General features: G+C 36.5%; 1 protein-coding gene across 2 annotated transcripts in view; it reads left to right on the forward strand.

The window, feature by feature from the left end:
- The first annotated feature begins 10643 nt into the window (after positions 1 to 10643).
- LOC113074146 (plexin A3) overlaps positions 10644 to 27292 on the forward strand; it is a 167481-nt gene continuing 150832 nt past the window's right edge. Inside the window, exons 1-2 of one of the 2 annotated variants that reach the window (XM_026246891.1) lie at positions 10644 to 10871; positions 23677 to 24956. In XM_026246891.1, the coding sequence (XP_026102676.1) occupies positions 23775 to 24956 (1182 nt within the window). In that variant the 5' untranslated portion in view covers positions 10644 to 10871; positions 23677 to 23774. Of the gene's footprint in view, positions 10872 to 23676; positions 24957 to 27292 lie in introns of those variants that run through there. The other variant, XM_026246892.1, reaches the window with a different exon arrangement.

A 27292-nucleotide genomic window follows, 5' to 3' on the forward strand; every position in this document is an offset into this window, starting at 1 on the left:
CATTTATACAAACTGACCACCAAACGCAACTTTTAGACGCCATCTTTTTTTTTTTTTTTTAGCTCAACCGTCACGGAATGGAATGCACAGGATTGTGGGATATCAAAGGCAGCGAAGGATACATCTATGCTGCCTTCAAAATTTGATCAGAAGAAGGTACCTCCGGAGACAGGAAGTGTGCCTTCCCGCCTTGGAATGCGTCCTCCAAAGGCATCATTTTAGAGTTTTCGTATGCAGCCAGAGAGTGGCTTGGAAGAGAGGGGCGGGGTCAGCAAAGCTCATTAACATTTAAAGGAAAATGCTACAAAAAGGCTTGCTCCGAAAAGAGCTGTTTTTGACTGGGTAAAAAATATGTGTTTTTTACACTACCACTGAGACATTTTAACCAAACTATGTTACAGACTTTTCATTAAGGCCCTAAAGAATCATATCAACTTGGTGAAAATGGGCATCTGATGACCCCTTTAAAACAAGAAGAACAAATACATCTCATTAAAGCCGTGGCCTTCTCTGAAAATGATTTTACTTGGATGCAAACATAAATTTTCTATAAATGTGTGTGTGTGTGTGTGCACGTATATAAAGCAGTGTTGACATTATATAATTGTGCGTGCATTTTGTTGCTTTTATACATACAGACACAATGTGTTTTACATATATAATACATAAATATGAAATATACATGCATGTAAAGTATATCATTTAATAATTGCATTAAATCAAGTAGTAAATGTGTGTGTGTGTGTGTGTGTGTGTGTGCTCTTGTTTTTGTAACATATCAGGACACATCTCTCTATAATGACATGGGTATGACACAGGTATTACAAGGAGAGTGTGACTTATGAGGACATAACCTAATATATAATGACACATAATAGTAAGATATAACTTTTGCAATTATATAATTTTCAAGTTTATATTTTATTTCTAAATGCACGATAGATAGGTAGATAGATAGATAGATAGATAGATAGATAGATAGATAGATAGATAGATAGATAGATAGATAGATAGATAGATAGATAGATAGATAGATAGATAGATAGATAGATAGATAGATAGATAGATTTCACTGTAAGTGTTGGAATCAATAGCTGGACTTTGTTCTGCTGACACTGTGTGTACACTGTGTAGCGTGTTCCACTGATTTTCGATGTGCTGCACTTGCCAATACTTGTTTTGGCACTCTTGCTGTTGCACACACATCACCTGTGACACTGTTAGATGTAGTGATGGTGGCTGACGTATCATTTCTCTCCATGTCACATGGGTTGATTTCCCATACTCCCCCATGACGACCCTCTTAACTGTGTGATTATTCATTTTCACTCTGTTGAATATAGACTTCCACGTCGTTGCTAGGTGACAGATAATTTTCAGCATGTGTTTTAATTAACAAGGGCACAGGAAAGCCCACATAAAACAGTTGTTCCAAATCTGTGACAGGAAGGATATTATGTGTCTGCTTTCAGCTAATATCTGTCACATAGCAGGTGGACAAGTTATTGAAAAGATGTGTGACGTGAGCTGAATTCAAGGAGCGCAGGGTTCTAGTTTACTGGGCAAAATCACTCAAAAATGGGCTGTGATTGTAAATATAGTAATATTATGATGCTTTTATACATGAGTGTTTGACATGACATTTCAAACTCCATCTGTGACATTTTTCTAATTTGTCTGCAATTATTTCTGCCTGCAGGTTTTAGGAGCTCATGTTAATTAACTAAAAGACCACATGGAATAATTGTTCTTTTAAAAAATTCATTTGTCACACCGCAGGCTATTTGAGTAAACCACAAAAAAAGCAAAAAGGTGATCATAATGGTGAAAAGAAAGCACCATGAATACACACTTTCTTGTATGAGTTTTTAACCTAAATTCTTTGAGAATGAAAATCGTCAAAAAAAATAAATAAATAAAAATAAACTAAAACACATGGAATTAATTTAATATATTTATTTAAATGAATTAAAAATAATTGACCATGGAAAACATGTTTTTTGATAGCTATCCATAAATACTGAACAGAATTTGGTGTAGAAACAATTTCAGTGAAGTATAAAGAAACTGCAAGTTACATTGAATTCAACATTACATTTTGAATTACACTGTAAACAATCATTCACTTTTCTTTCTTTTTTTTTACTTTGAAGCCATTTTCACAGAAATTGCTAGAAAATTTCACAAATTACAAAGAAAGTGCGTGCAACACACTGAAATAGTATTCTCTTGTCAAATGTGCTGCATTATTTATTTTATTCTTTCTTCAAATTAAAAAAATATTTTTATAGTGTACCGTGGTATACACATTCCTGTGTTATTAAACAAGACTCTAACAGGCTTTAAAGGATATTGACACCATAGTAGTGTAAAAAACATAGTATTACCATAGTACTTTGTCCAAAATCTAATGTGTAAACCACACATTACCATGTGTAATGTTAAATACTTCAATGTGGAGCCCAATGATCATGATCACTATTGAAACATGGATTTGAGATGTTCTCTTCCCAATATTGTGTTGAATACTGAGCTCCAGTAATTCCCACAGGACTACCCCACTGACAACAATGCTGTGCAACCTGCTGTTGGGGTACTGTACAAAAAGAATTGTTGCTTGGCAACTGTTTGAGCTCCACTTTGAAGTTTTACAAATGTTTTCCGCAGGATGGCAAAAAGCCATGAAATGCCACATGAAAACTACAGCATCATAAAACAGCAAAAACATGCCGTCCAACAAAATGTCTGACTGCATCTGGGTTGTTATCTTAACTAAACCAAAAAGAAGTATTACTAAAATAACTAAAACTAATAAATAAAAATAATCCATTAACAATCCAAAACTAAAGTAATACACATACATGCGTACATACATACATACATAAATACACACACACATATGTGTGTGCGTGTGTGTGTGTGTGTGTGTGTGTGTGTGTATATATATATATATATATATATATATATATATATATATATATATATATATATATATATATATATATATATATAGACATGTAACATTTCAAAACCAATCATATAAAACATTTATAAATAAAAAATTATAAAAGGTAAATGGACATATTAAGAAAAATAAAACAATAACAAAAATGCACAACAAAATTACTGAAACTTTAGCTATTTATTTTATTTAAACTAATTCCCAAGGTAACGTTTCTTACTTTATTTTAGTTTGTATTTGTAGTAAAAGAAACAAAATATAAAATTTAAACTAATAATAAAAATAACAAAAATGCACAAAAAAATTACTAAAACGTTAAACGTAAAAACGGGAAATCTAAAAATAAAATCTAATTCGACAAAAATATATTTAAAATCTAATTTAACAAATAATAATAAACAAAAAAACTCAGCATATAATGATACTAAAATAACACTGCTGCATATCTTATATTATTATTATAAGATAACAAACCCCAAACTCTTAAATATTCTATTTAATAGTGTAACTTGTAACGTTCAGAATCAAAATGAAGATTTTCATCTGGTGAATGATAAAATAGGAACAAAATCATATCAAAAACTAGAATTTAAGATGGAAGTTGCCTTTTTTGACCCATTCACAATCACTTTGCAACACATTAGCAACGTTCAACTAACAACAACACTCAAGCATTTCTATACAGACAAACACTGTTCATTTTTATTTCATGTAAGAATCTAATTTCCACTGTAGAATTCTCTCTTTAATTATCTGTGGCAGGTTGTCTTCTGTTTATACATATGGCACAAGAAAATAACTTTCAAGTGAGTGTGCAGCGCTAGATGAAAAGGGTGAAATAAACTGACAGGGGCAAATGAAGGACTACTGGTGGCACTTTAATAAGATCCCTCATCAGAATCCAGCCAGTTCCTTCCCAGCCTCTCGGGGAGGGGGGCTTCTGTGGTTCAGACCCTCCGAAGTGCACACGTAATTTGACTAACAGCTGCAGTGGCTTATAGAGGCCAGATGTGTAAGAGATGGGAGAAAAGCCGAACGGAGCGGTTCGGGGTGAAAAGCAGGCCCTGTCAGGGGCCCGAGAGCCCAGCAGTAAAATGAGAGAGAGCCATTGTCATGCATGCTGCTCGCTTTTTATGGTGACTTCTGCAAATTACAAGGATGTAGGCATCAATTTTCACATGGACGGGTGTGTGTTCCAAAAACTTTGTGCCATTTACACTTGCTTTATGAGCTCCAGTGAAACCTTCTGCTTCTGTTTTTCAGCAATTCAGTGAATCTGCTTAAGTGGTACAAATGGAAAGAACTTAAACAAGAGTATCTTTTTAAAGTAGACATCAGAATAGAAGTAGAAGGGGATGGTATTTAAAAATGAAATCTAAATTTGAACCAAAAATAAGCCATCTAAAAATGGGCTAAATGTGTATTATAGCAGTTACGCTATATTAATGAAGTCTCACTGAGAAAGAGAAAAGAGAAAGAGAGAATGTTTTTTCATGTATATTTGTATCATATTATTATATATAGTTTTTTTTAAATGACAAAATATATATTTTTTCCATTTTCATTTTAGTTTTGTTTTAGTAATGTTGTTTTTTGTTTTTATTTTTTTATTTACTTTTTTTTTCAGTTTAAGTTTTAGTTGTTTTGGCACAAACTTTGCTTTGGCAACTATTTATTTTTAAGGAACAATTTTTTATTTCTTTTTTATGTTTATTTCTATTGTTAACTACAATAACCCTGTATTCAACATGGGGAAAAAAATGCATCCAAGACTTGATTTTAGTTGACTGAATCATGAAAGAGTGAGTGTTACCAGAATGCAGCCTAACAAAGCCTAACTAGCTAACTGGTTAATAGTTAGTATTATCCAAGTGATTTTAGTTGAAATTAAAGGCCATTTCAGAGGAAAAGCAAGACATTACAGAATACCATGAGACTAGTTATAAAAATCTATTGCTAACCTTGTTTGTTTGTTTGCATGCCATACTGAAATGTGGGTAGTCTTGTAAAAACTAATAGAAGTGCTTTGATCAAAGTATGAGCATCAGATTTGTGCTTTTATATGCTTGATTGCCTGGAACCATTTACTTTTCTTACAATTTTTGATTAAGAAGACTGTGGGTCGAGACAATAATTGACTTTATGCCACATATGCTGTTTATGGAACTGAAACCACAACATTCATTTAAGAGATAAAAGAAACAAAGTGTTGCATGACTCTCTCTCTCTGATGCATCGTTGATTCAACTTTCTTTGTGGTCTATGTTTAAATTTACGTTCTCATAGCAATCACATGAGCCTGTCTGTGTTTCAGCTGTATGGTTTTCACATTTCTACATTGCAATTATGCATTTGTGCTGATTTTTTCATCTTAATTTGTCTACACGAATAAACAGACAGACAAGCATGTACTGTACCAAGATAATTACCATATGCAGTTCTCAGTTCATATTCATTTATATAGTAACCAGCACAAAAGTTGCCCTGTCAAAAAGTATTAAGATCTTCATAAGAACTTAGTCATTTTTATATGGTTATTCACGTGGTATTTATATTGCATTTATATGGTGAAAGGTTTGAAATAATTAAAATGCTTTCAAGTTTTTGGAAAAGTGTATAGCTAAGCTAAGCAGCCATCTTTAAGGTGACTAAATAGTTGCATTTACTACAGCATCATTAGAAGGTGTTTAAGTGCATAAAATGCATCCACTTGATGTGGTCACTTTGATGATTTGATTTGATCGCTTTGGATAAAAGTGTCTGCTAAGTGCATAAATGATGTTCAGTATCTTTCAGAACAGTAGGTGGTTGTGCTAAATAAATGTTAAATGCAAGTAATAAAATATAACTGTGAAATCATAATTAGTCAGAATGGCAAAATAAGCAGGATTATTAAAGGAATAGTTCATCCCAAAATGATATTGTACTCACCCTCAGGCATCCAAGATTGAGTTTGTTTCTTCTTTAGAAGAGATTTGGAGAATTTTAATATTACATCACATGCTGACCTAAAGGATCCTCTGCGGTGAATGGGTGCCGTCAGAATGAGAGCAGTGGTGGACGAAGTACACAAATCAAGTACTTGAGTAAAAGTACAGATACGTATAGTAAAATATTACTCCAGTAAAAGTAAAAGTACTCCTTTTTCAATTTTACTCAAGTGAAAGTACAAAAGTACTAAATTTTTTATGTACTTAAGTAAAAAAGTACTGAAAGATAGATGTTTGAAATTTTATATAGGCTACTTAATTTAATTTTATATTAGCACATATTTTTTTTAAATAATACTACTGCCCAAGATTTTTTCCAAAATAACCACTATATGGAGTCGAGATATATTTTTGTTGTTGATATGGACTACGCTGATGAGAGTAATGCTCACTGTGAAGCTTACACTGTGATGTACCTGAGAGAAAACAGAGATGACCATCTGATCTTTACCAGTAAGAACAAAGTATTTTAAAGTTTGTTGTTTTACAGAACATCACAGTTATATATGACATGATAATAAGGCCTGAAGTTAGGAAGGACATTTTAAGGAAAATATAATTATATTTTCATAATGATTTTTTCCTTCTCAAATCTTGTCTGTGGTGTAAAAACACCCCTGGCCAAACGGGGTGCATCTCTTCCTCTCTTTGATAATTACTGTAGTTACAATGTTCTGAACATCACATCCTTTCTTTTGTCCCTAGATGTTATCTATATCTATATCTATCTATCTATCTATCTATCTATCTATCTATCTATCTATCTATCTATCTATATATATATATATATATATAGGTGGTTGAATAAAAATATTTGGACATTATTTATAAAAAATGACCTCAAGTTAGCACCAGCAAGCTTGTTAGGTAGACAGTTAGCATACGCTAACAATATTTATTTACTTATTTTCAGTACGGTTATGAATAAACATTCATGACTGTCTACTCGTCTAGTTAATCCAAACAATATAAATATGCATAACGTTACTGTTGATAAACAATATAAAACGTCACATAGGACATGGTCGCATTTTAATAAAACTGTTAATATTACGGCACCGGGGAATTTGAACATGCACGAGTTATTTTATATAATCTGTGTTAGTTTAAAGGCTTTTTTTTTTTTTACCTAAAAAACAGAGACGCTGATTGATGTGTCTGCATCGTCTGCCCTCGAGCATTTCAGTGGGCTTAAATAAATCACTCTTTACAGCGGATTTAGTTCCCAAACAACGGACAATTTTGACCTAAATATGATTTTCAGTTACAATAATTAATCCTAAATTTCGACATTAATAACTTACTTTTAGCAACATCAGACGCACGCGCGCTCACAAGATCTCCGGTTCTTATTTCTGGTGACTCGCACTAAACGGTTCATTTGAATCAGTGAGTGGTCGACTCCAGAACAGCTGCAATCGGATCATTCTAATTCGTAAAAGAATAGTTTGGTGCGATTTGCGATCCGATTTAAAAGTTTATTTTGAAAAGACTCGTTCATGATGAATCAGACACCGCTTCTGCGTCTCGGAGCACGTGATATATTATAGGGAGTAACGACATGTTTTATGAAATGTAGTGAAGTAAAAAGTACGATTTTATGCTTTGGAATGTAGTGAAGTAAAAGTAAAAGTTACTCAAAATAAAACTACTCCAGTAAAGTACAGATACTTGAAAAATTTACTTAAGTACAGTAACGAAGTAAAGCTACTCCGTTACTGTCCACCACTGAATGAGAGTCCAAATAACTGATAAAAACATTACAATAACATTACAAAAACTCCATAATCCATAACGCTTCCTCCAGTGAAAAAAAGTCTTCTGTTGTCCTCCAACATCCACTGACGTATTAGAACTGTTTTGGACAGTTTTTCTTTTAAACAGTGCGTAATCTGTGCATATTTCTCTCCTGATTCAGACGAGATGACTTGTTCCCTGGAGAAAGCAATATTATGGATAGAGGATTTGCATTTTTAGCCTGAAACAATACTTTGATGATTAAAAACGTCTTGATGATGATTTTGTTTCTTGAAAACAAGCAACTTTTCACTTCACAACACATAAACTGATGGACTGGTGTAGTGTGGATTACTTGTGGATTATTGTGATGTTTTTATTTTTTTCTTGAATGGCCAGAGAGTGTGTTGTTTTTCAGCAAAATGTCTTTTTTGGTTGAACTATTCCTTTAACCTTTTGAACTTGCTTTGTCTTGTCTATGTCACAAGCTCTGTGTTAAATCCAACTTTGCTGTGCTATGTTTGTCATTTGTTAGTTTCAAGTCAAAATAAGCAAATGCCAGGATAAACAGATTCTGTGACACGTTAATGGACTTCAGAGTTTGATTTCAGGCAGATTTTGGGAACTTTTGTTTTTCACACACTCTTTTTTTCTAAGCAAAACCAGTCGTAACTCAACATCACTGACCTTGGGAACCTGAATCACATGATTAATACATTTCAGAGTTTGATTTTAAGCATATCTTATGTACTTTTCCATGAAAAACGGTTCTTTTTTCCAAGGAAGACCAGTCACAACATGATTGAACATGGGAACCTGAATCACATGAGTGGCACTAGATAAAAACTTGTTTATAAATCTGATTTCACAATGAAGCCAACGCTCGACGCATCCATGCAATGTCATGCTGTTTAGGTTTATGTTTGCAAGGACAAATCACACTCTTTCATCAACCCTGGAAGTTTCCTCCCACATATTTCTCCTTTTTCCTGCATTTTCCAACCCGTCTTGTTGTGCACGGTGGCACCGAGCAGCACCATCCTCCAAAATCCCGATGTGGTTGAGGAACCGATGACTACGGCCTGCTGGGCTCAACTGGCTTCAATTACAGATGCTCACAATTACAGAGGAAAAGAACAGGGTTGGGCAGAACGTGCCAAGAACAAACACTGCCCGGATCACAGGAGTAGAAGGAGGGGAAGAGCAGGAAAGTCAAACGTTACCATCCAACCCAACCACCATTGGGTTATTTTGGGATCTCTTTAGTTTCAGGGTTTAGATACTAACTGGACTTTACTTATTAGTTAGGATTAGATTAAAACTGTCTTTGGATTTGAGATATAAGACTTATTTTTCTGTAAACTACTTGAAATTTCCCTTCCAGAGTCAGAGGTTGTAAAACGCATATTAGTGAAGTTATTCTGAAGATTATTAGCTCTTATGATTGAAATGCCATAGGCAAGGATTTGTAGATTTGCTGTGTTTACATGAGGCAATTTTGGTGTTTGTTTACTGTGGAGTGTCATTTTCCCTAAACAGCCATTTACTGGGCCACATGATTTGAATAACAGGATTGCGTGGCTATTTGCTCGAAGATTACATCAAACTTCATTAAAAGCAAATAGCAAAGGACAAATCTGCTGCCTGGTAGCATCCCCTGCACAAATAAATAAAAAAATAACACTCTGAGCCACATCATAAGGCATCCAGAATGCATTTGCTTAGTGTAAATATAGTCTTACCTCTGCCGTGTGACCTCTGTGAAACATTTTGCTTTCAAAATCAAAGTGTTGTAGAAGATCAAAGAGCAAATCTGATGCTGGAACACTTTTGACCTAGTGAGGAGCGCCCAGAAGAATGTTTTAATAGTCAGATGATGCTTTTTATAGCTCAGGCTTGTTGGAGATCTCTTTTGAGTTATCGAATTTGTCTCAGATGCAAGTCTTAAAAAACACATTGTCACAAAACTAAGATCATTTGGCTTTATAGGATCATATTATTCATTGTAAACTTCTTATCGCAGACTGGCAAATCTGAGCAAAGTTTGAGAAATTATTAAGCTCTTTTGAAACTGTATATATATATATATATATATATATATATATATATATATATATATATATATATATATATATATATATATATATATATTCACATTTCCTTCCAAAATATATAACAACTTAATATATAAATAAATAAATAAATAAAAGAAAATAATTAATTAAATTAAACGAAAGGGCTAAAATATATTTACATAAATATATATATTTTTACAATATGAAGGTTGAAACTAAATATATAATTTGAAAGAATGCATTACTTGAGCTTCACTGCTTACAACATGTATTTAGCATATTTTACACAGAAACAAAATAGTTGTCTTATGGCCACATTCAATTATCAATAGTTTTGGTTCATCTTCCCTTAAGAGAAAGAATGTGCATAAACGCATAAACAATTTGGTCAACTTAGGAGAACACTAGCATTCGGTTTCATGAGAACAGAAGGGGGAACTGAATGAATATTTTCATGGTGGTATCTTCCTTTTTTGGGTGATGTATTTATTTTTGCTGACTGGAAGATTAGATGATTAATCTGTATTTATTAGCAAAAAAGATGCAACCAATATCTCATCTCCCAGAATTATGACCTTAATTGTTGTAATCAAGACACATCCGTCTGTTTTTACAGTCTACTCAACATCTGGGTTGCTAGAGAATCCTAGATGAAGGGCGGGAGAATGCCATTCAATTTGACTTGGATGATTGACAACAACATTGTAAAAACTTTTGCTCGGTTCTTAAAATATGATAAGATATTCCGCTCTATCATAAGATGAAAATAAATATTAAACTCAATCACTGTGTGACTGAGTTATACTAAGTCCCTTCAAAACATATACGCGTTACATTCTCTTCTCGCCGCTCCCCTACAGTGGTACAGAATGGTACGCTCCGTTTTAAAGCGATAGCTGTGAGTCCACGCTTCTATAGTAAAGCGCGACGCTTTCTTGAGGTACGGACTGGAGAATACCATGCCATCGACGCGTTGAGTGCATTTACGGCTTCATACGGGCGTTTTGCACAGGAAAATAAAGCGATAACCCCGAATCCGTCCGCGATAAGCACCGAGAGGCTCTACAAAATCCAACTGTGGATTTAACTGTTGCACTTTGAACACAGGTACGAGTGATACACAAATACTCGCGCGAATGATTCATTCTGATGCGTGGCTTTATTGTAGCGAAATACGTGAATGCATGATCTGGAGATGTAACGCATGCTTCTACAAAAAAAAAAAAAAAAAAACCTAGACGATCTCGTAGATGATAGGATAGATGGTTAAACTGCTGTGTGTAAATGATCCTGATGGATGTGGTCAATAAAGCCAGCAAGAACAAAGGGGGCATTAAAATCTGTGTTTAGCGAAAAGGGTGTAAAATATCCGTGCTTTTGTGTTGTGCTTTAAAAAATGCATTCAAATGACTTGACTGTTTTTAGCAGTCCATACACAATGGATAATTATTCCGGTCTTTACTGTTGGTGGTTGTGCATGGATCTAACACATGCATATTGACATTTCAGATGGAAAGTTGCTTTGTATAAACAGCACAGACTACAATCAGGGATCATAATTCAAGAAAATAGCATTGTTTTAGTTCATTAAGACAAGCCGATTGAGTAGATACATGGAAAAATGTGAAATCAGGCAATCAATCTGTTTGTCTGTCACATCTGTAAGTCACATGACTAAAAAATATTGTTTCCCAAATTACCCAAATGTTGTTCCACCCAATAAAGCCTAAACTAAAATGAAATGTATTGCTTAATTTGCTCATTGATTTCGTTTATTTCCTTGTATGCGTAATTGATGCCTTGAGATCCCCGCGATAAGGTGCAGTTGATAGGTTTGTACAAGATCTGATCATTTAAATCTTGGGTGCCAGTTTGATCCGTGTCTGGGTGGAGGGAAGAGGGGCTGTGGCTGCCTGCAGGAGCCGGTTCAGGGATGCTCTCACCCGGTCTGAGATTAGAACGAGCTCCGCTGGAAGAGGTTCGGTGCCGTGGAGGAGGGAACCGAGCAAAACCTTTTATACTTAAAACAAAAGCCTTTTATACTTAAAACAAATCTCTAAATCTCCAATCTCTTTCCATCGCTCTCTCTCTCTCTCTCTCTCTCTCTATATATATATATCTCAGTATATGCTTTGGGGGAAACACAATTTTAATATGGAACTTAAGTTGTAAAATTGTAAATAATAATAATTACACACATGCATTGTTATTATATTTATTATTTATTATATTTTCTTATAAAATATGTATATTCTGAAATTTATTTTATAATGCATATATATATATATATATATATAAATATTTTAATCTATTTATATATAACATATTTGTGTGTGTGTATATAGATAGATATAGTTTATATGTACAAATATATAATTTTTATGTATACATTTATGTCTCTCTATTTATACAGTATTTTATATAGATAGATATACACATGATCAGTCAATATTTATGTATTTCCAGTAGTTTAGTATTTTATTTTGTAATCTGATTATTTGGAAACTGAACAATAATAGAGATTCCATATAGATTCTGTGTTTTTTGTTCGATTGGCTCCTATGTGAAATGAAATTTTCTTTAGGACAGATGAAACTGCAATGTAGCGAACCCGAATGGATTGATTTGGTCTGGAAATACCTCCATAAATAAAGTTGATCAGTGCTTTAATCTACATATAGACTGACAATAGTTTGGAAGCACAGAGACAACTGTCTGCTTTTATGGCTCTAGTGTGTAGAACCGAGAGGCATCACAAGTTACCTGGCTTTTCTGGTCACGTAGATGTGTAGATGAATTATAGGCCACATGTTTCAACCCCCGGACTGAAACGAACGCCCATTGAATTCAAAGCAGGTCTACTGAATGTGTTTCAGCCTAAGTACTAGTCTTTTTTTCTTGCTGCATCATTAGACGATGTTGTGTTGATGAGATCAGGACTGGTTTATGAATAACTCGTTCTCGTCAATTGAAGCACAGTTCTGCTGACCTTGTGCCGGCTGTGATCATTTCTATATCAATGCAGCCGCCGTCGCCCCCTGACCCCTTTCATCAGGGCACATGCTATTTAGTTGTCTGTTAGATTACCGCCGGCCGAGCACCTGAGGATAAATCTCAACTGTAAATATGCGCTGTGATTCGCTCGCCTCAGAGCAAGGTTACTGTCCTGCGTACTCTGTCCTTGTGATGTCAACGAACGGCTTCGTATATCCTTGAGTGTGGAATAAAACGGCAGCGTTGTGCTCTCATCCTGTGAGTAAGCCATGAGTACAACTGCCATGTGGAGTCAGGGCTGGTGCTAATCACTGAACAATAGCTACTGTCTGTTCCCAAACCCTCTCTCTCTCTCTTCTCTCTCTCTCTCTCTCTGCCTGCTGCCTTCCCAGTGGTTTAGGCTGGTAGATTTGTCTTGTAATATTGGATTAGGGTTTAAATGTCTAATTCGAAATGCTAAAGACAGTATAAACGTCCTGGTCTTTGATAAGTAGTGGTGTGGAGATCGTATTAGCTTGTGGTGACCACAGGAAGAACTAAATTATTGTTAAATATGGATTTTTGATTGTAGTGTTGGTGTGAGTAGTAATTTACTTCGAAATATGAATAATTTATGTCAGATTCAAAATGTTTTAGTGTTGGGTGACTAGTCAGCGGTTCAAGTTTTGTTGATGTAAAAATTATTTAGTCAATAAGTCATGGAGGCAGGGGTTTCAATTACTTCAGCTCATCAAATTTAACCAATGCCAACTAATTTTTTTTTTTTTTTAAGTCGGTTTGATATAACTGAAGTAGACCAACCTGTTTTATTATACTTACAAATTTAAGAATTTAAGTTCAATTAGGTACACATTTTTTACAGTCTGCCTAGTCATACTAGATGCCATATGTAATATTTTGTAAAGGATAATGAGGCTGAGACTTGTTTAAAGGGGTTTTATTGTTGTGTAGCTGAATGTTGTTGTTTTTTATTTTTAAATGGGACTTTCCTAGTGACACAAAATTTGTAAAAAATGTCTTAAATTATTAGATATGGCAAAGACTATTGAACATCCTGTCTATCACAGCCTTTTTTTCATTCAAAATGTATTATTTCCTACACTTGATAATGTCTATAACTTTTTGTATCTATGTTTTGTGCCTGGCAGTCAAATGAGTGACCCGAGTCATATTTAGGGACCATGATATTATAGAAATTTGATGTTGAGCGGTTTTGACTTTGGTTGGTAAGTCTTTTTGGTTCTAGTTACTATTGCACTTTTACCATATCATTAGTGCTACAAATACACTGTAAGAATGTTTTACAGATTGTTGCAGAGATTATCAGACTACTTTCTTTGTAATTATTCGTGAAATATTCTACTTAAAATTTAGTTCAGTATGTGTTTGCTATTCTTCTTTCTTCCTGCAATCATTTAGGAGTGAAAGAGAGGGGAAGAGACTCAAAACTAAAACAACAAAAAGAGGAAAGAATCTGAGGCCATGCGGAGGTTCCTCAGCCGCCTTTTGTTACCCTGAGAGCTCATAAAGCTCAGGGTCACGACCCTCGGAAGAGAAGCGCACTATATATGTGATGCTGAATTATTTTGGGGATTGAATGTATGGAGGGTTCGGCCCTTTGTTGACTCAATATTGTGGTCACTCGAGGACAGAGCCGCTTATGGCCAAAGCAGTGTCTTGCCAAGAGATACAGAAGATGATATTTGCCTCGAGCTCTGTCAGTTATTTCAAATGACTTTTGGGTTTTATTTTACTTCCCTCTTTTTTCATTTTAAACAATGTTTTTTGTAGAGAAAAAGAGGCATGGGAAGAATGTTTAAACAGTTTGCATTAGTATGAAACCATTTCTGACAATGGTTTTGTTTTATATTTGGGTTTTCAATCAATTAAAAACGCTAATTGAGCGAATTACACGATAAGCCAGTTAATTTGTCAAATTAAAGAGAAAAGCCCTCTAAATGAAGATCATTCAAAGACATAGTTGCTTTGGCAGAAGAAAGCATTGAATAGAAAAGACAAAAAGTGGATTTAGAAATTAATATATTGATTATTTCTATATCATTGCATATAAATATTTTATAGAGACCATAGCGTTTTGTTTTGCAGTTGAGTTTATTAAAATAAAATTTTATATTACTTAAACTTAAATTAATTATTTTTTTATGTATAGGTTTACTATGGAAGCATATGGGTAGCATTATTCAATTTGGGATGTAATATGCAAAATGACAATGCAATATGTAAAATGGCAATGCATTTCTGTATTTACATTTACATTTTCCAATACATTTGTGCAACGTTTGGTGCAAAATGAAAATGAAAATTAAATTACATAATTTTCATTTGCCATTTCCTACACCAGTTTTAATATGTAAAATGAATATTAATTTTAACGCTTTATAAGTTGCAAAATTAAAATGAAAATGTATTACAGAAATGATTAGATATGTCTAACATGTTAAAGCAAAAACTGTGGCAAAATGATCATTTAAATGCTATTTTTCTTAATTGCATTAACACTCACAGTCAAGACACTTGCGATTGCATTTTCATTCGGTGTCCCGCAATGAATGTAGCAAAACTCAATGTGCACATTGGAAATGCATTCCGAGCCGATCACGTGTCCCCGCCCTCGCGGCACGTCAATCATTGTGTGAACAAGGCGGGGCTTACAGAAGGTCAGAGACTCAAGTCTCAAGAAGAGGATTCAATCAAGTGAAACAACATGGACAAGACAGTTGGTCCGTGTATGTTTTGATCATTTCGGTTTATGGCTTCAATATTTCATTCGGACTTGTGGGCGGAGCTGAAACACTGCTTTCATCTGATTGGTCGAATCGGATCGGTTTTCATCTGACAGCCTTCAGCTCGGTCTTGTCATTCTTTCAGGCAGAATAAGAGTCAGTGCGAGTGAAGCACTGAAATGTCTGAAACTACGCTCACTGTTAATTAGCATAATATTTGAATCAGATGTAGCTGGGCACATAATTCGTGCTGCTGAGACCTGAAAATTAGTTCTAGGTTGTAGTATTGTATGATTATTGTCCCACTGATAAATACAGTGCAAATAGTTCTGTCCCTTTGGATAACAGTGAAGTGGAAATTAAAATCAATAATAGACTGAACAGTTCCATGTCTGTAACATTTACCACTCTCATCTTTTAAGTCATAAGACACTAGGTATGTGTGTGTGTGTGTGTATGACATTAATAAATAATTGTAAAAATGAATATAGTTACATTTCTAAATAAAAATAGTAAAATTAGCTCAATGCTGCTCAGTGCTCCTGTAGCCTACCCCAGAGCGCCCTCTCGCGGCTGTAGACGGTAATGTTTTCTCTTGGTCTTGAATAAATGTGACATATAGTCCAGTGCGACTTATATATGTTTTTTTCCTCGTCATCACGTATTTTTGGACTGATGCAACTTATACCGAAAAATACAGTTAACATTATTATTATTATTTATTATGAGAGTAATTGACACAGACTAGAACTTTAATGTTTCACCCAATTCAGCTCATATCTTCAGACTCGTCCGACTCGTGTTGCTTGTATAACTGGCCAGACTTACCTTCCCAAAAAATCCTATTTAATTTTATTTCATAAATTTAACTATATTTATTTCCACTTCACTGTTATCCAAAGGGACAGAACTATTTGGACTGTTTTTATCAGTGGGACAATATTCATACAATACTACAACCTAGAAATAATTTGCAGGTCTCAGCAGCACGAATTATGTGCCCAGCTACATCTGATTCAAATATTATGCTAATTAACAGTGAGTGTAGTTTCAGACATTTCAGCTGAAGGCTGTCAGATGAAAACCGATCCGATTTGACCAATCAGATGAAAGCAGCGTTTCAGCTCCGCCCACAAGTCCGAATGAAATATTGAAGCCATAAACCGAAATGATCAAAACATACACGGACCAACTGTCTTGTCCATGTTGTTTCACTTGATTGAATCCTCTTCTTGAGACTTGAGTCTCTGACCTTCTGTAAGCCCCGCCTTGTTCACACAATGATTGACGTGGCGCGAGGGCGGGGACACGTGATCGGCTCGGAATGCATTTTCAATGTGCACATTGAGTTTTGCTACATTCATTGCGGGACACCGAATGAAAATGCAATCGCAAGTGTCTTGACTGTGAGTGTTAATGCAATTAAGAAAAATAGCATTTAAATGATCATTTTGCCACAGTTTTTGCTTTAACATGTTAGACATATCTAATCATTTCTGTAATACATTTTCATTTTAATTTTGCAACTTATAAAGCGTTAAAATTAATATTCATTTTACATATTAAAACTGGTGTAGGAAATGGCAAATGAAAATTATGTAATTTAATTTTCATTTTCATTTTGCACCAAACGTTGCACAAATGTATTGGAAAATGTAAATGTAAATACAGAAATGCATTGCCATTTTACATATTGCATTGTCATTTTGCATATTACATCCCAAATTGAATAATGCTACCCATATGCTTCCATAGTTTACAGATTGTTGTATACATTTGCATTTTCTCGTGCCCGTCCTATGTTTATGTAACTGGGTTGTGCTCGGCGTGTTCTTTTTCATGGAAAATGGAGATGGAAGAATAACAGATTTGTGTTTATGCGTTTATGATTCAGCAGACACCCTTGATTACCACAGTCACGATGATTAAATCGGATGAGGCAGCAGCATTATGAAGTTTATTTGAGGTATTTACGCATCCTGTCGGCCTGATGGGTCTCAGTGTGGATTCATCCATGTGTGATATCCTGAGTCCAATCCTGTGAAAAGAGCAATTTTGACCCCCCTCCACCCCATCGTCTTCATTCTAATCAAGAGCTGTTGACCCTCATTACAGGAGTGAGGAGAAGAGGATGCTGTTGTGAGTCCTTGATTAGATGGACTCGTGATCTATTTCTCTCTCTGTGTGTGTAATCATTTTTGGTAAGTTTGTCCATTTTCTCCCATACAAAGATTTACCATGGTGAACATGTTTTCCACTAAAGTAGCGTAGTCAATTGCTGCTACTGGCTAAAGCATAGGAAAAAACAACAGCTATAATAGGGTTGGGCGATATCTACAAATTTGGCTTCAGATGAAGTCTACAGTGAAACATCGGGATGGACAATGAGATCAGAGGGGGTGGGGGCGAGTGGTGGGGGTTGTGTTTTTTTGTGGGGGTGGAGTTAGGGGGTGTGCCCGAAGCTTGAATTCTTAAAAGGTAAAACATCTAACGATTCCTAACACTGTGTCTATTCTGGATGCGAGTGGTCGCAGCACGGTGAGAAGCGACAAAATACTATAGAACTACTGGTCTATAATAGAGATTCATTATACCGTATTTTCAGGACTATAAGGGTGTACTCACACTAGGCACGGTTGCCATGAACCGGGCCCGAGTACGATTGTCCCCCCTCCCCACTCCCCCTCTGGCCTGCACTCACATATAGGGTTTCAGCATTCGTGCCCGAGCACGCTTACGTCATTATGGTGCGACGGTTTCGGGATAAACAGGAAGAGCGGCGCTCTATGAACACAATGGAGTGCATCGCGCTGTTTTCTTTGTGGATAATTTTGTGTTGTTTGGTCCACAGCCTGTTGTTAAACAGATGTGTCGCCTTAGTGGCGCGAACATTTTCACGTTATCGTGCTGCTCGTATGAGGATGTTTGCAAGATACCAGCTGAAGTGCAGCAAGGACTTTGCAGTTTTTCGTTTTTTTTATGCGTTTTGCACCTCTGCCATAGACCAAAGCGACCCTTTCCCTGCCATGTTGGTTTTGGAGCGTCGCAAAACCGTGATGCAAAGCGTCCTTTTCCGTGCCCCGGCACGGTTAGCGCTCACACTGCATGCGAACCGCGCCCGAGTCCAACTGAACCGTGCCCTGGCCCACCTCTTCCAAGCGGGCCAGGGCCGGCCAATCGAGCCGCGCCCGGGCACGATTCGGAGCACTCACACTAGTCAAACGAACCGCGCTTTGGTGGTCAAACGCACTCGGGCACGGTTCAAACTGGCAGTGTGAGTACACCCTAAGTCGCACTTTTTTCATAGTTTGGCTGGTCCTGTGACTTATAGTCAGGTGCGACTTATTTATCAAAATTAATTTGACATGAACCAAGAGAAAACATTACCTTCTCCAGCCACGAGAGGGCGCTCTATGCTGCTTACTGCTCCTGTAGTCTACACTGAGCAGCATAGAGCGCCCTCTCGCAGCTGGAGAAGGTAATGTTTTCTTTTGGTTCTAAATAAATGCGGCTTATAGTCCAGTGTGACTTATATGTTTTTTCCTCATCATGACGTATTTTTGCACTGATGCGACTCAGGTGCGACTTATAGTCCGAAAAATACGGTATATAGATCAGTCAATAGAACTCAGTATAATCAGTGATACTGTCTATACCTGGATGCTTGACACCACAAATCCCTGACAATAAATGGCTGCCGTTAATTTTCAATGGTCGCTTTGTCATGTCCAGTGTAGTCTCGCATAGACTGACGGCTGAAGGTCTGGAATTCATGGCACCTTTCATTGGCCAAGGACGTTTGACTGACATGGCAAACAACCAATCACAGTTTGTTTCGTTCAGCATCACATTCCGGGCGTGGAAATGTTGCCACAATAACAGACCGGTGAGTAAAACTGTCGGACGTATTCGAAAGATTCTATGCCGCGAACTTTAAATATTTCACATGCTTTTGAAACACTTTAGTTGATCCTGATAAGCGCTTGTCATCACATTGTAAACACTACAGCTTTCTTCCTTAGTGAAGGGGTTTGGTGCCCAGAGAGATGACTTAGCGCTTTCAACAGACCCCATGGTCATCCAAAGCGCTTTACAAATTGCATTCACCCATCCACTCACTCATTCACACACAGACGGCGATGTCAGCCATGCAAGGCGCCATCCAGCTTGTCGGGAGCAGCTGGGGTTAGATGTCTTCCTCAAGGACACCTCGACACTTGGTCAGGTGGAGCCGGGGATTGAACCAACAACCTTCCGGTTTGTAGACAACCTACATGAAACACTGAGCCACTGCCTAGTAAAGCGATTGTGCATTTAAAAAGGTTTTTCACAGATCCCCAGCATCTTTCCTTGTGTTTACAAAAAGCTTTAGATTCTTGCATCAATATATTTTCTGTCCGTTGGTAATTTTTTAAGTTGTTTTGACAGAGACTGTGATTTCCATGGTAAATATTTGTATGGGTTATTACCTGCCTGTGTCGTTTAAAATCATTTAGCGAATGTGTCAAAACACAGCAGACAGGCTTCAGAGCTTGTTTTGTTTCAGTTTTTTCCCAGCGAAGGGAAGTAAATGAACCTTTTCTGTGTTATTGATAGTTCACGGCACTTGATTCAACCCGAATGTAGCGTGTCAGATGATCGTGTCATTCACTTTTTCCTGAACCACAAACCACAAGCTCTCATATCGCACAAAACCATCGAGACCTCATGAGTTTTAACCATGCTTTTGGACTCGAGGGCTCAATCTGAAACTGTATATTATTTTTCCAGCAAGTGACCAAACTGATTGATGTGTTAATTCACCAGTGATGAAGAGAGGCAGCAGTGAGCTATATTTAGTTGAATAGATGAGTCCATTTCACGTAGGTGCCTTTAAAACACACACACACGCACACAAACATACTGGCATGTGATGTGGTTTGTTTTATGGGCTCAGCACTACTTGTCTCATCAGGATTCAACTCGGCTTGTTTACAGTTGAGGATGGGCAGAAAGGTCACAGGGGGCAATTGTCAGAAACATTGATGAGCTTGAAAAATTTCACAACGCCCAAACTGTCTGTCACCTTCTCGAATAAATATTTGTTTTGGGTTGTTGCAGATTTGCCAACTCTGCTAGCACATAGACACTTTAGTGTACTGATGGACGCTAATGCTTTTGTCGACTTGTCTATGCTTTATCTCCACTCTGTTTTGTTTTGATTAGAAGTTTAGTGCAAATGATTTAATTTCTGCATATTATTTAGCTTTTGCAGAGCTCCTTGGCCACCCATCGTGTGTTTACCATTATGAAAACAGCTAGAAACTCTGCTATTATGAAAAACATTATGGAAACACTATAAAAATGGTCAGATCAGCCTAATTTGTACAGTAACAGTACAGTAATGCTTAGATCTGAACAGATACCCCCTGACGCTAGTGTGACTATCTCTTTCTGTCTGTCTTTCCTGGGTTAAAACGTTCTGCTTAGGCATTCAGCTTTTTCACTGGGACCAGCCGGCTTCTACTGTGCTAATGAAATTACCGTGATTGCTGTTCAATACATTCTCCTGCAAATCAGGGAATGTATTACGATACGTCATTATAATACAATGAGCAAGGATTTCGGATATTAGGAACCTGAAGTCTGCAGTGATTTTTTTTTTTTCCCAGGTTCTTCGCAACGTTCAATTACAGGAATCTGTCAGAGGCGCGCTTCGGAGTAATTTACATCTTTTTTTCTTCTCTTCTTTTTTCATGCAGATTTCGGTTGAATTAATGAGTGGTTGTGTTGTAAATACTTCGTTTTCATGCGCACTATTTAATTACGTTCCTGAAAATGTGATTTGTGTGCACTGTTTAAATTAGTTTTTAGGTTCGAAGCCTGCCGACACATTGTTTGTTTAAAAATATATCATTTATGTGATTTAAATTTGTGAAGGAAATGATTTAAAACCTGCTTTTTCATTAACTGAACACACAAATATAGGCAAAGTACTGATACAAATATCTAAAGTAGCTGTACAGCACAGAGATAATTGAATATTGTGATGCATTATTGAATAAAAATGTTGTGGCAGTAGCTGAACACATTTGTTTCCAGAGACAAATTGAAGCACGACTCCTTAGTCCTTCCAGATGCAGAAAAACTGTAGTGCTTAGGTTGTGGTTGAAGTGAAGCCTTATTCCGCCCGTGTGTGCTCAATGTGGCCCTTCCCGACCCTTCCCTTCCCTTCTCTTTGGAAAGAGAGAAAGAAAGGGAGACAGACTACAGGAGCCATGCAGACCTCTTTCATTCCTGCTGTTGTGCCCAGTGGGGAGAAGCAGTGATTGAACAAACGACTGATGTGTTTGATCTGCAAACCGCTTGTGTTAAATTTTCCAAGAGCGAATGAAATGGTGCTATAACCTCTCGCTGCATTTTTTGTGTTCTTTCTGTCTTCACTCTGTGATCTTGCATCTTGCTCTGGTTTAAAGATGGAGAGAGGTTCTTATGATTGATTTCCGTGGCATTTCGGTTAAAAGCTCTGGAAGGAGTGTGAGAGATTCATAATTTCTTGCAGTCTGAAAAAGTTCACCATTTCATGATGTGTGTGTGTATGTATTTAGATTTTTAAAACATGAAACATGTCTTTGAATGCATTTATTAAGTACTTGTATGCCATTTATTTTTTCTTTGCTGTTATTCAAGGAAAACCTGGTTATATCAGGAAATTTCAACTTACATTTTTGGCGGCCTGGAAAAGTTATGGAGTTTCTAAAATGATTGAAAGTTGTTCTAGTTATGTTCTAAAATATATCATTAATTGCGGAAAATTGACTTTTTAAGCCACAGTCTCATCTTAACCACAAAATTTGGTTTGATTCAATTAATTGGTCAAACCTGTTCCCAAATTGAATTGATCTGACTTTGAATAGGTTTTATATATTCTTATTCTGTAATCAGAATAATTTGGAAAGTTCATGAAAAGGTCATGGAAATATATTTGTCACAAAGTTTGGGAACCCTGCATTATTGTTTAGTAATCTAAAATAATCATCATTAGTAAACAGGCCTTTGAGGGCAGTGGAATAGTTTCTATTGTCTGTCACTGTCTTCTCCAAATCACAAAGACTTGTTAAAAAATACAGAATCACTTGAATCAGTATTGTTAAATTCCTTACGATTCCCATCCCTGTTCTTGCTGTCTGGTTAAGGGCTGCTTCCTAATTAACAAATGTGCTTGGGATTAGTGCTTGCAATGACCATAAAGGTTTATTAGCAATCCATTGAGTGAAAGGAGTGGGAGTGACAAGGCTTGGCACCAGAAGAAGCCACTCGATCAATACATACCCCCAAAATCCCCTCACCCAGCTGTCACGCACTGGCTCACAGTCCACTCTGAGTCACTAATGCCTCCAAATGGAGAGCAGGCAGGGATGGATTGAGTCTCAGGCAGAAGTGCTGAAATTCTGATTGTTGGGTTTTAAAGTCTTTTATCGTCAAAGTTCATTGTACCAAAACTCAAAGCTTCAATTCCGATAAGAATCTGCAAAAGTTCCTTTTGTGCATGCATGTGTATAAGACGGATAAATACATGCAACACTTAGCTATCAACATTTACACACCAACAACGTTCATTCAGTGTTCAGAATCTTGGCCTGATTAATCGCATTAAGGTAATACAAAGGAAGCTGGAGGCATTTTATGACAGATAAGGTATGCACTTTATTTTATTTTAAGTTTTTTAAGTTCATGCATTCCCAGGGAATCAAAACCATGATCTTGGCACTGTTGGCGCTTTATTGTTTGAGCTTCAGGGATCCTCAGTAAAACTTGTTCGTGGCTTTATATGGCACTAGCTGCTTTGCATATCTTTCTAAAGAATCTCTGCATTGCAAGCAAGTAGTATTGCTACTAGATGCATGATCAACAGTTTCTTGATGGGTTTGTGATTCTGATAAGTATTGCAGAATTAGAAAGAGGTCGTTATTGAAGGATGAAGCAGTGCAAACTATATTACAAACTGGCAAGAAATGGGCTGTTGGATTATAATGGTGTGTGGGCCAAGAAACTAAATTATGACCCCTAAATTATGATAGGTATAATGACCCCTTTAATGCAATTAAACTTTTAAAGATAATACATTACTTTGCTTGCATAATCCATTTTCAGATGAACTAATTTTTTCCTTGTTTCTCTCTCTTTCATTGTAGACATGAACCACTGAGACCGCAAAAGAAGAAAAAGCCAGGAATACGCTTGAGGGAAGAGCATCGTCTCATTCCCCATACAATTTAGAAGGTCTGGAATCATGATGTCCCTGTGGCTCCTGGTATTTTCCATCTCTGTTTTGACCGGGACCAACATGGCATTTCCCATGACACCTACTGAACCCCCTGAAGTCTCCGGTAGCTTCAGGGTTAAAGACACGAGCCTCACACACCTCACTGTGCACCGCAAGACTGGCGAGGTGTTTGTCGGCGCAATAAACCGAGTCTACAAGCTCTCCACCAATCTGACCGAACTGCGCTCGCACCAGACGGGTCCCGTGGAGGACAACGCCAAGTGCTACCCGCCACCCAGTGTACGACCATGCACACAGAAACTGGAATTCACAGACAATGTCAACAAATTGCTGCTGGTTGATTATGCTGGCAACCGTCTGGTGGCTTGTGGAAGCATCTGGCAGGGTGTGTGCCAGTTCTTGCGGCTGGAAGATCTCTTCAAGCTGGGTGAACCACATCACCGTAAAGAACACTACCTCTCGGGAGCCAAAGAGCCAGATGGAATGGCTGGAGTTGTGGTGGGTGATGACGAAGGAGACTTGAAGAAAAAGAAAGGTGACAGCCGTCTCTTCATTGGTGCAGCCATTGATGGCAAATCAGAGTATTTCCCAACCCTGTCCAGCCGTAAACTGGTGGCCGATGAGGAGAAAATGGAAATGTTCAGCTTGGTTTACCAAGATGAGTTTGTGTCCTCTCAAATCAAGATACCTTCAGACACCCTGTCTCAATATCCCGCATTTGATATCTACTATGTTTACGGGTTCTCCAGCCGCACATACATATATTTTCTCACTTTGCAACTGGATACCCAGCTCACCCAGGTGGATGCGACGGGCGAAAAGTTCTTTACTTCAAAAATCGTCCGCATGTGCTCTAACGACACCGAGTTCTACTCCTACGTTGAGTTTCCACTTGGGTGCACCAAGGATGGAGTGGAATACCGACTTGTCCAAGCTGCCTACAAGCACCGTCCTGGGAAGATTCTGGCCCAGGCTCTCGGCCTTTCTGAGGACGAGGATGTCCTGTTTGTGATATTTTCCCAGGGTCAGAAGAACAGGGCTAACCCACCGAGAGAAACAGTGCTGTGCCTCTTCACGCTGCACCAGATCAACCTGGCCATGAGAGAGAGGATCAAGTCGTGTTACCGTGGGGAAGGAAAGCTGTCTCTGCCATGGTTGCTCAACAAGGAACTGCGATGTATTAATACGGTGAGTCTTTGAATAAATTTGCACTCTGAATCCGTTTTATTTCAAGCATTTTTGATCACCAACCACATTTTAGGTGTAGGTTAATGGGTTACGTTAAGGTTTGTGTTGGGGTTGGCATAAACCACAGCAGTTATTATTCTCATTTAACTTATTATTTCTTATGGTTTTTGGGGTTAAGTTAGGGGTATGTTAGTAGGGCTATGTTTACTTGACATTAATGTTATTTCAGCATCAACAAATTAAGTTTATCTTGAAATAGGATCAACTTGGAAAAGGACATGCTTATGAATCGCCATGGTTTTATGAACTATTTTATCACACTCTTATCAAACAATCATAGGCCATGCCCCAATGCACAATTCATCACCAACATTCAGTTTGCTATATATATAAAATAAATAAATATATAAAAAAAAAATATATATATATACATATATATGTGTGTGTGTGTGTTTTAAATTAATTTATGTCAGCTTATATTGGATATTTAATGGTTTCAGCCCCGTTTAAAAGTTTATATATATATTGCTTATAATTATGTACTGAGAATTCAAATTTCCCTTGATCTTTTGAAGTATAAGAGGTCTTTGTGCTATAAAAACAGCTTATATTGAAGCCAATCTGTTGAAACGGAAGGTTGTGTAATCGAGTGTCTAAATATCGCCTCTGCAGAAGAATATCAACACCTGTTTCTATATCACTGCTTAAGCTTTAGCCCCGCCCAACGATTCCGTATTAAGTGTAAATAACGAGTGATGCAAATACTGCTCTACGCAGAAACCAAACATTATATGATGATTATTATAAGTGGACATCAGAAAACTGTGCAAAATAATAAAAAAGGCAGTTCATGACCCCTTTAAAGGAACATTGATAGATAATGGCAAAGATTTTACTTTTTGAGTGCACCATCTCTTGAGTTCATGTCGGTGTCTAATTTAAACAGTATGCTTTTTTTTATAGTGGATTTTAAGCTGAAATATTTTTGCATATACAATAGAATAGAACACAATATGCAGTCGTTCTTTACTTTAAAAAAAATATTTTTTATTTGAAGTATATATTCATAATGTTGGCCATTTATTGATTATCGGTCATAACATTAAAATAATATTCAACTTAATTATATTGCCTGAATTCTAACATTTGGTGCATCTCTACACACTACCTATGAGCTTAAACAAACATATCCAAGAGCTTTTAAAACTCTTAACTTCATCTTATTGGTTGATTGTAATGTTTATCCAGGAACATGTCCTCCTTGTTTTAATCATGTTTTTAAAGTGTGGATTTATGTCACAATAAGTACCAGAGGCTTTCCGTGCTTTCATAATCATAGACCTTCAGTCTGTTTTCTGTTTTTTTTGTTGTTGTTTCTGAAAAACTCATTTGTGGATGCTATACTGTACATGATTCCCATTGACCTAATTGTGACATGTTGCAGACTTCAGGAATGCCGGTGTAGGGGAAACTGTCTAACATGATTACACATCTTAATCTGATGTAATGTATCTTTGATGAAAAATCTATTCAAACCAGACAGGGTGGGAAGCAATAGCTTATTATGTGAGAGATGAAGAAGGTGATGGCTAGACATCAAAATCAATACGCCTCTGAACCAGTCAAGTGTACTATACTTGGTCTGCCTCTGGAAACCCTTGATGCTTTATTTATGAATCTTTAATATTTGTCTCCTGTAATTTAGTGTGCAGTGACAAATCACACTCATGATTTGATGTTATTTATCTGCCTTGAAGCTAGTTATAGGCTTGCAAATTTGCAAAAACTTTAAAAAAGTGTGTTAACAAACTTTGTCCAAGGGTTAGGTATTATTCATTTCTTAGGGGTTAAGCAAGCTTTAATTGTGTAGCTAATTAGCATACAGTAGAGTTTATGACAAAAAGTACCATTGTACAAAAACAGTATATAAACGTGGACCAAAAAATTTGGAATGTAATATGCATCAATGCATGTTTTGAGAATGTAATTTTGATAATGAATTTTAATAGATTATTATTTCTATAAATATTCAGTGTGTTACAAAGGTCAACAAAGATGCACACGCTGAGCATGCATGACAGAGGAAAATAGGGGCATTTAAGAAAGTTTATAATGTTTATAAATTTGGGGTTTAGTGCCATTATTCATGTTCGGGTTAGCCTATTTGAGCAAATCAAGTTAATTGTTGATATTTTCTTGCTAAATTATTATGTATAATGCTTATGCACTGTAATATTCAAATAATTTATTTTGAATCTATTGGAAAATACTTAATTTCTCTAAGGCATTTATATGTAGCTAGTTGTTCATTTAAATATATGTGACCCTGGACCAAA

This window comes from Carassius auratus, unplaced genomic scaffold, assembly GCF_003368295.1.
Source record: "Carassius auratus strain Wakin unplaced genomic scaffold, ASM336829v1 scaf_tig00013767, whole genome shotgun sequence".
Classification (NCBI taxonomy): Eukaryota; Metazoa; Chordata; class Actinopteri; order Cypriniformes; family Cyprinidae; genus Carassius; species Carassius auratus.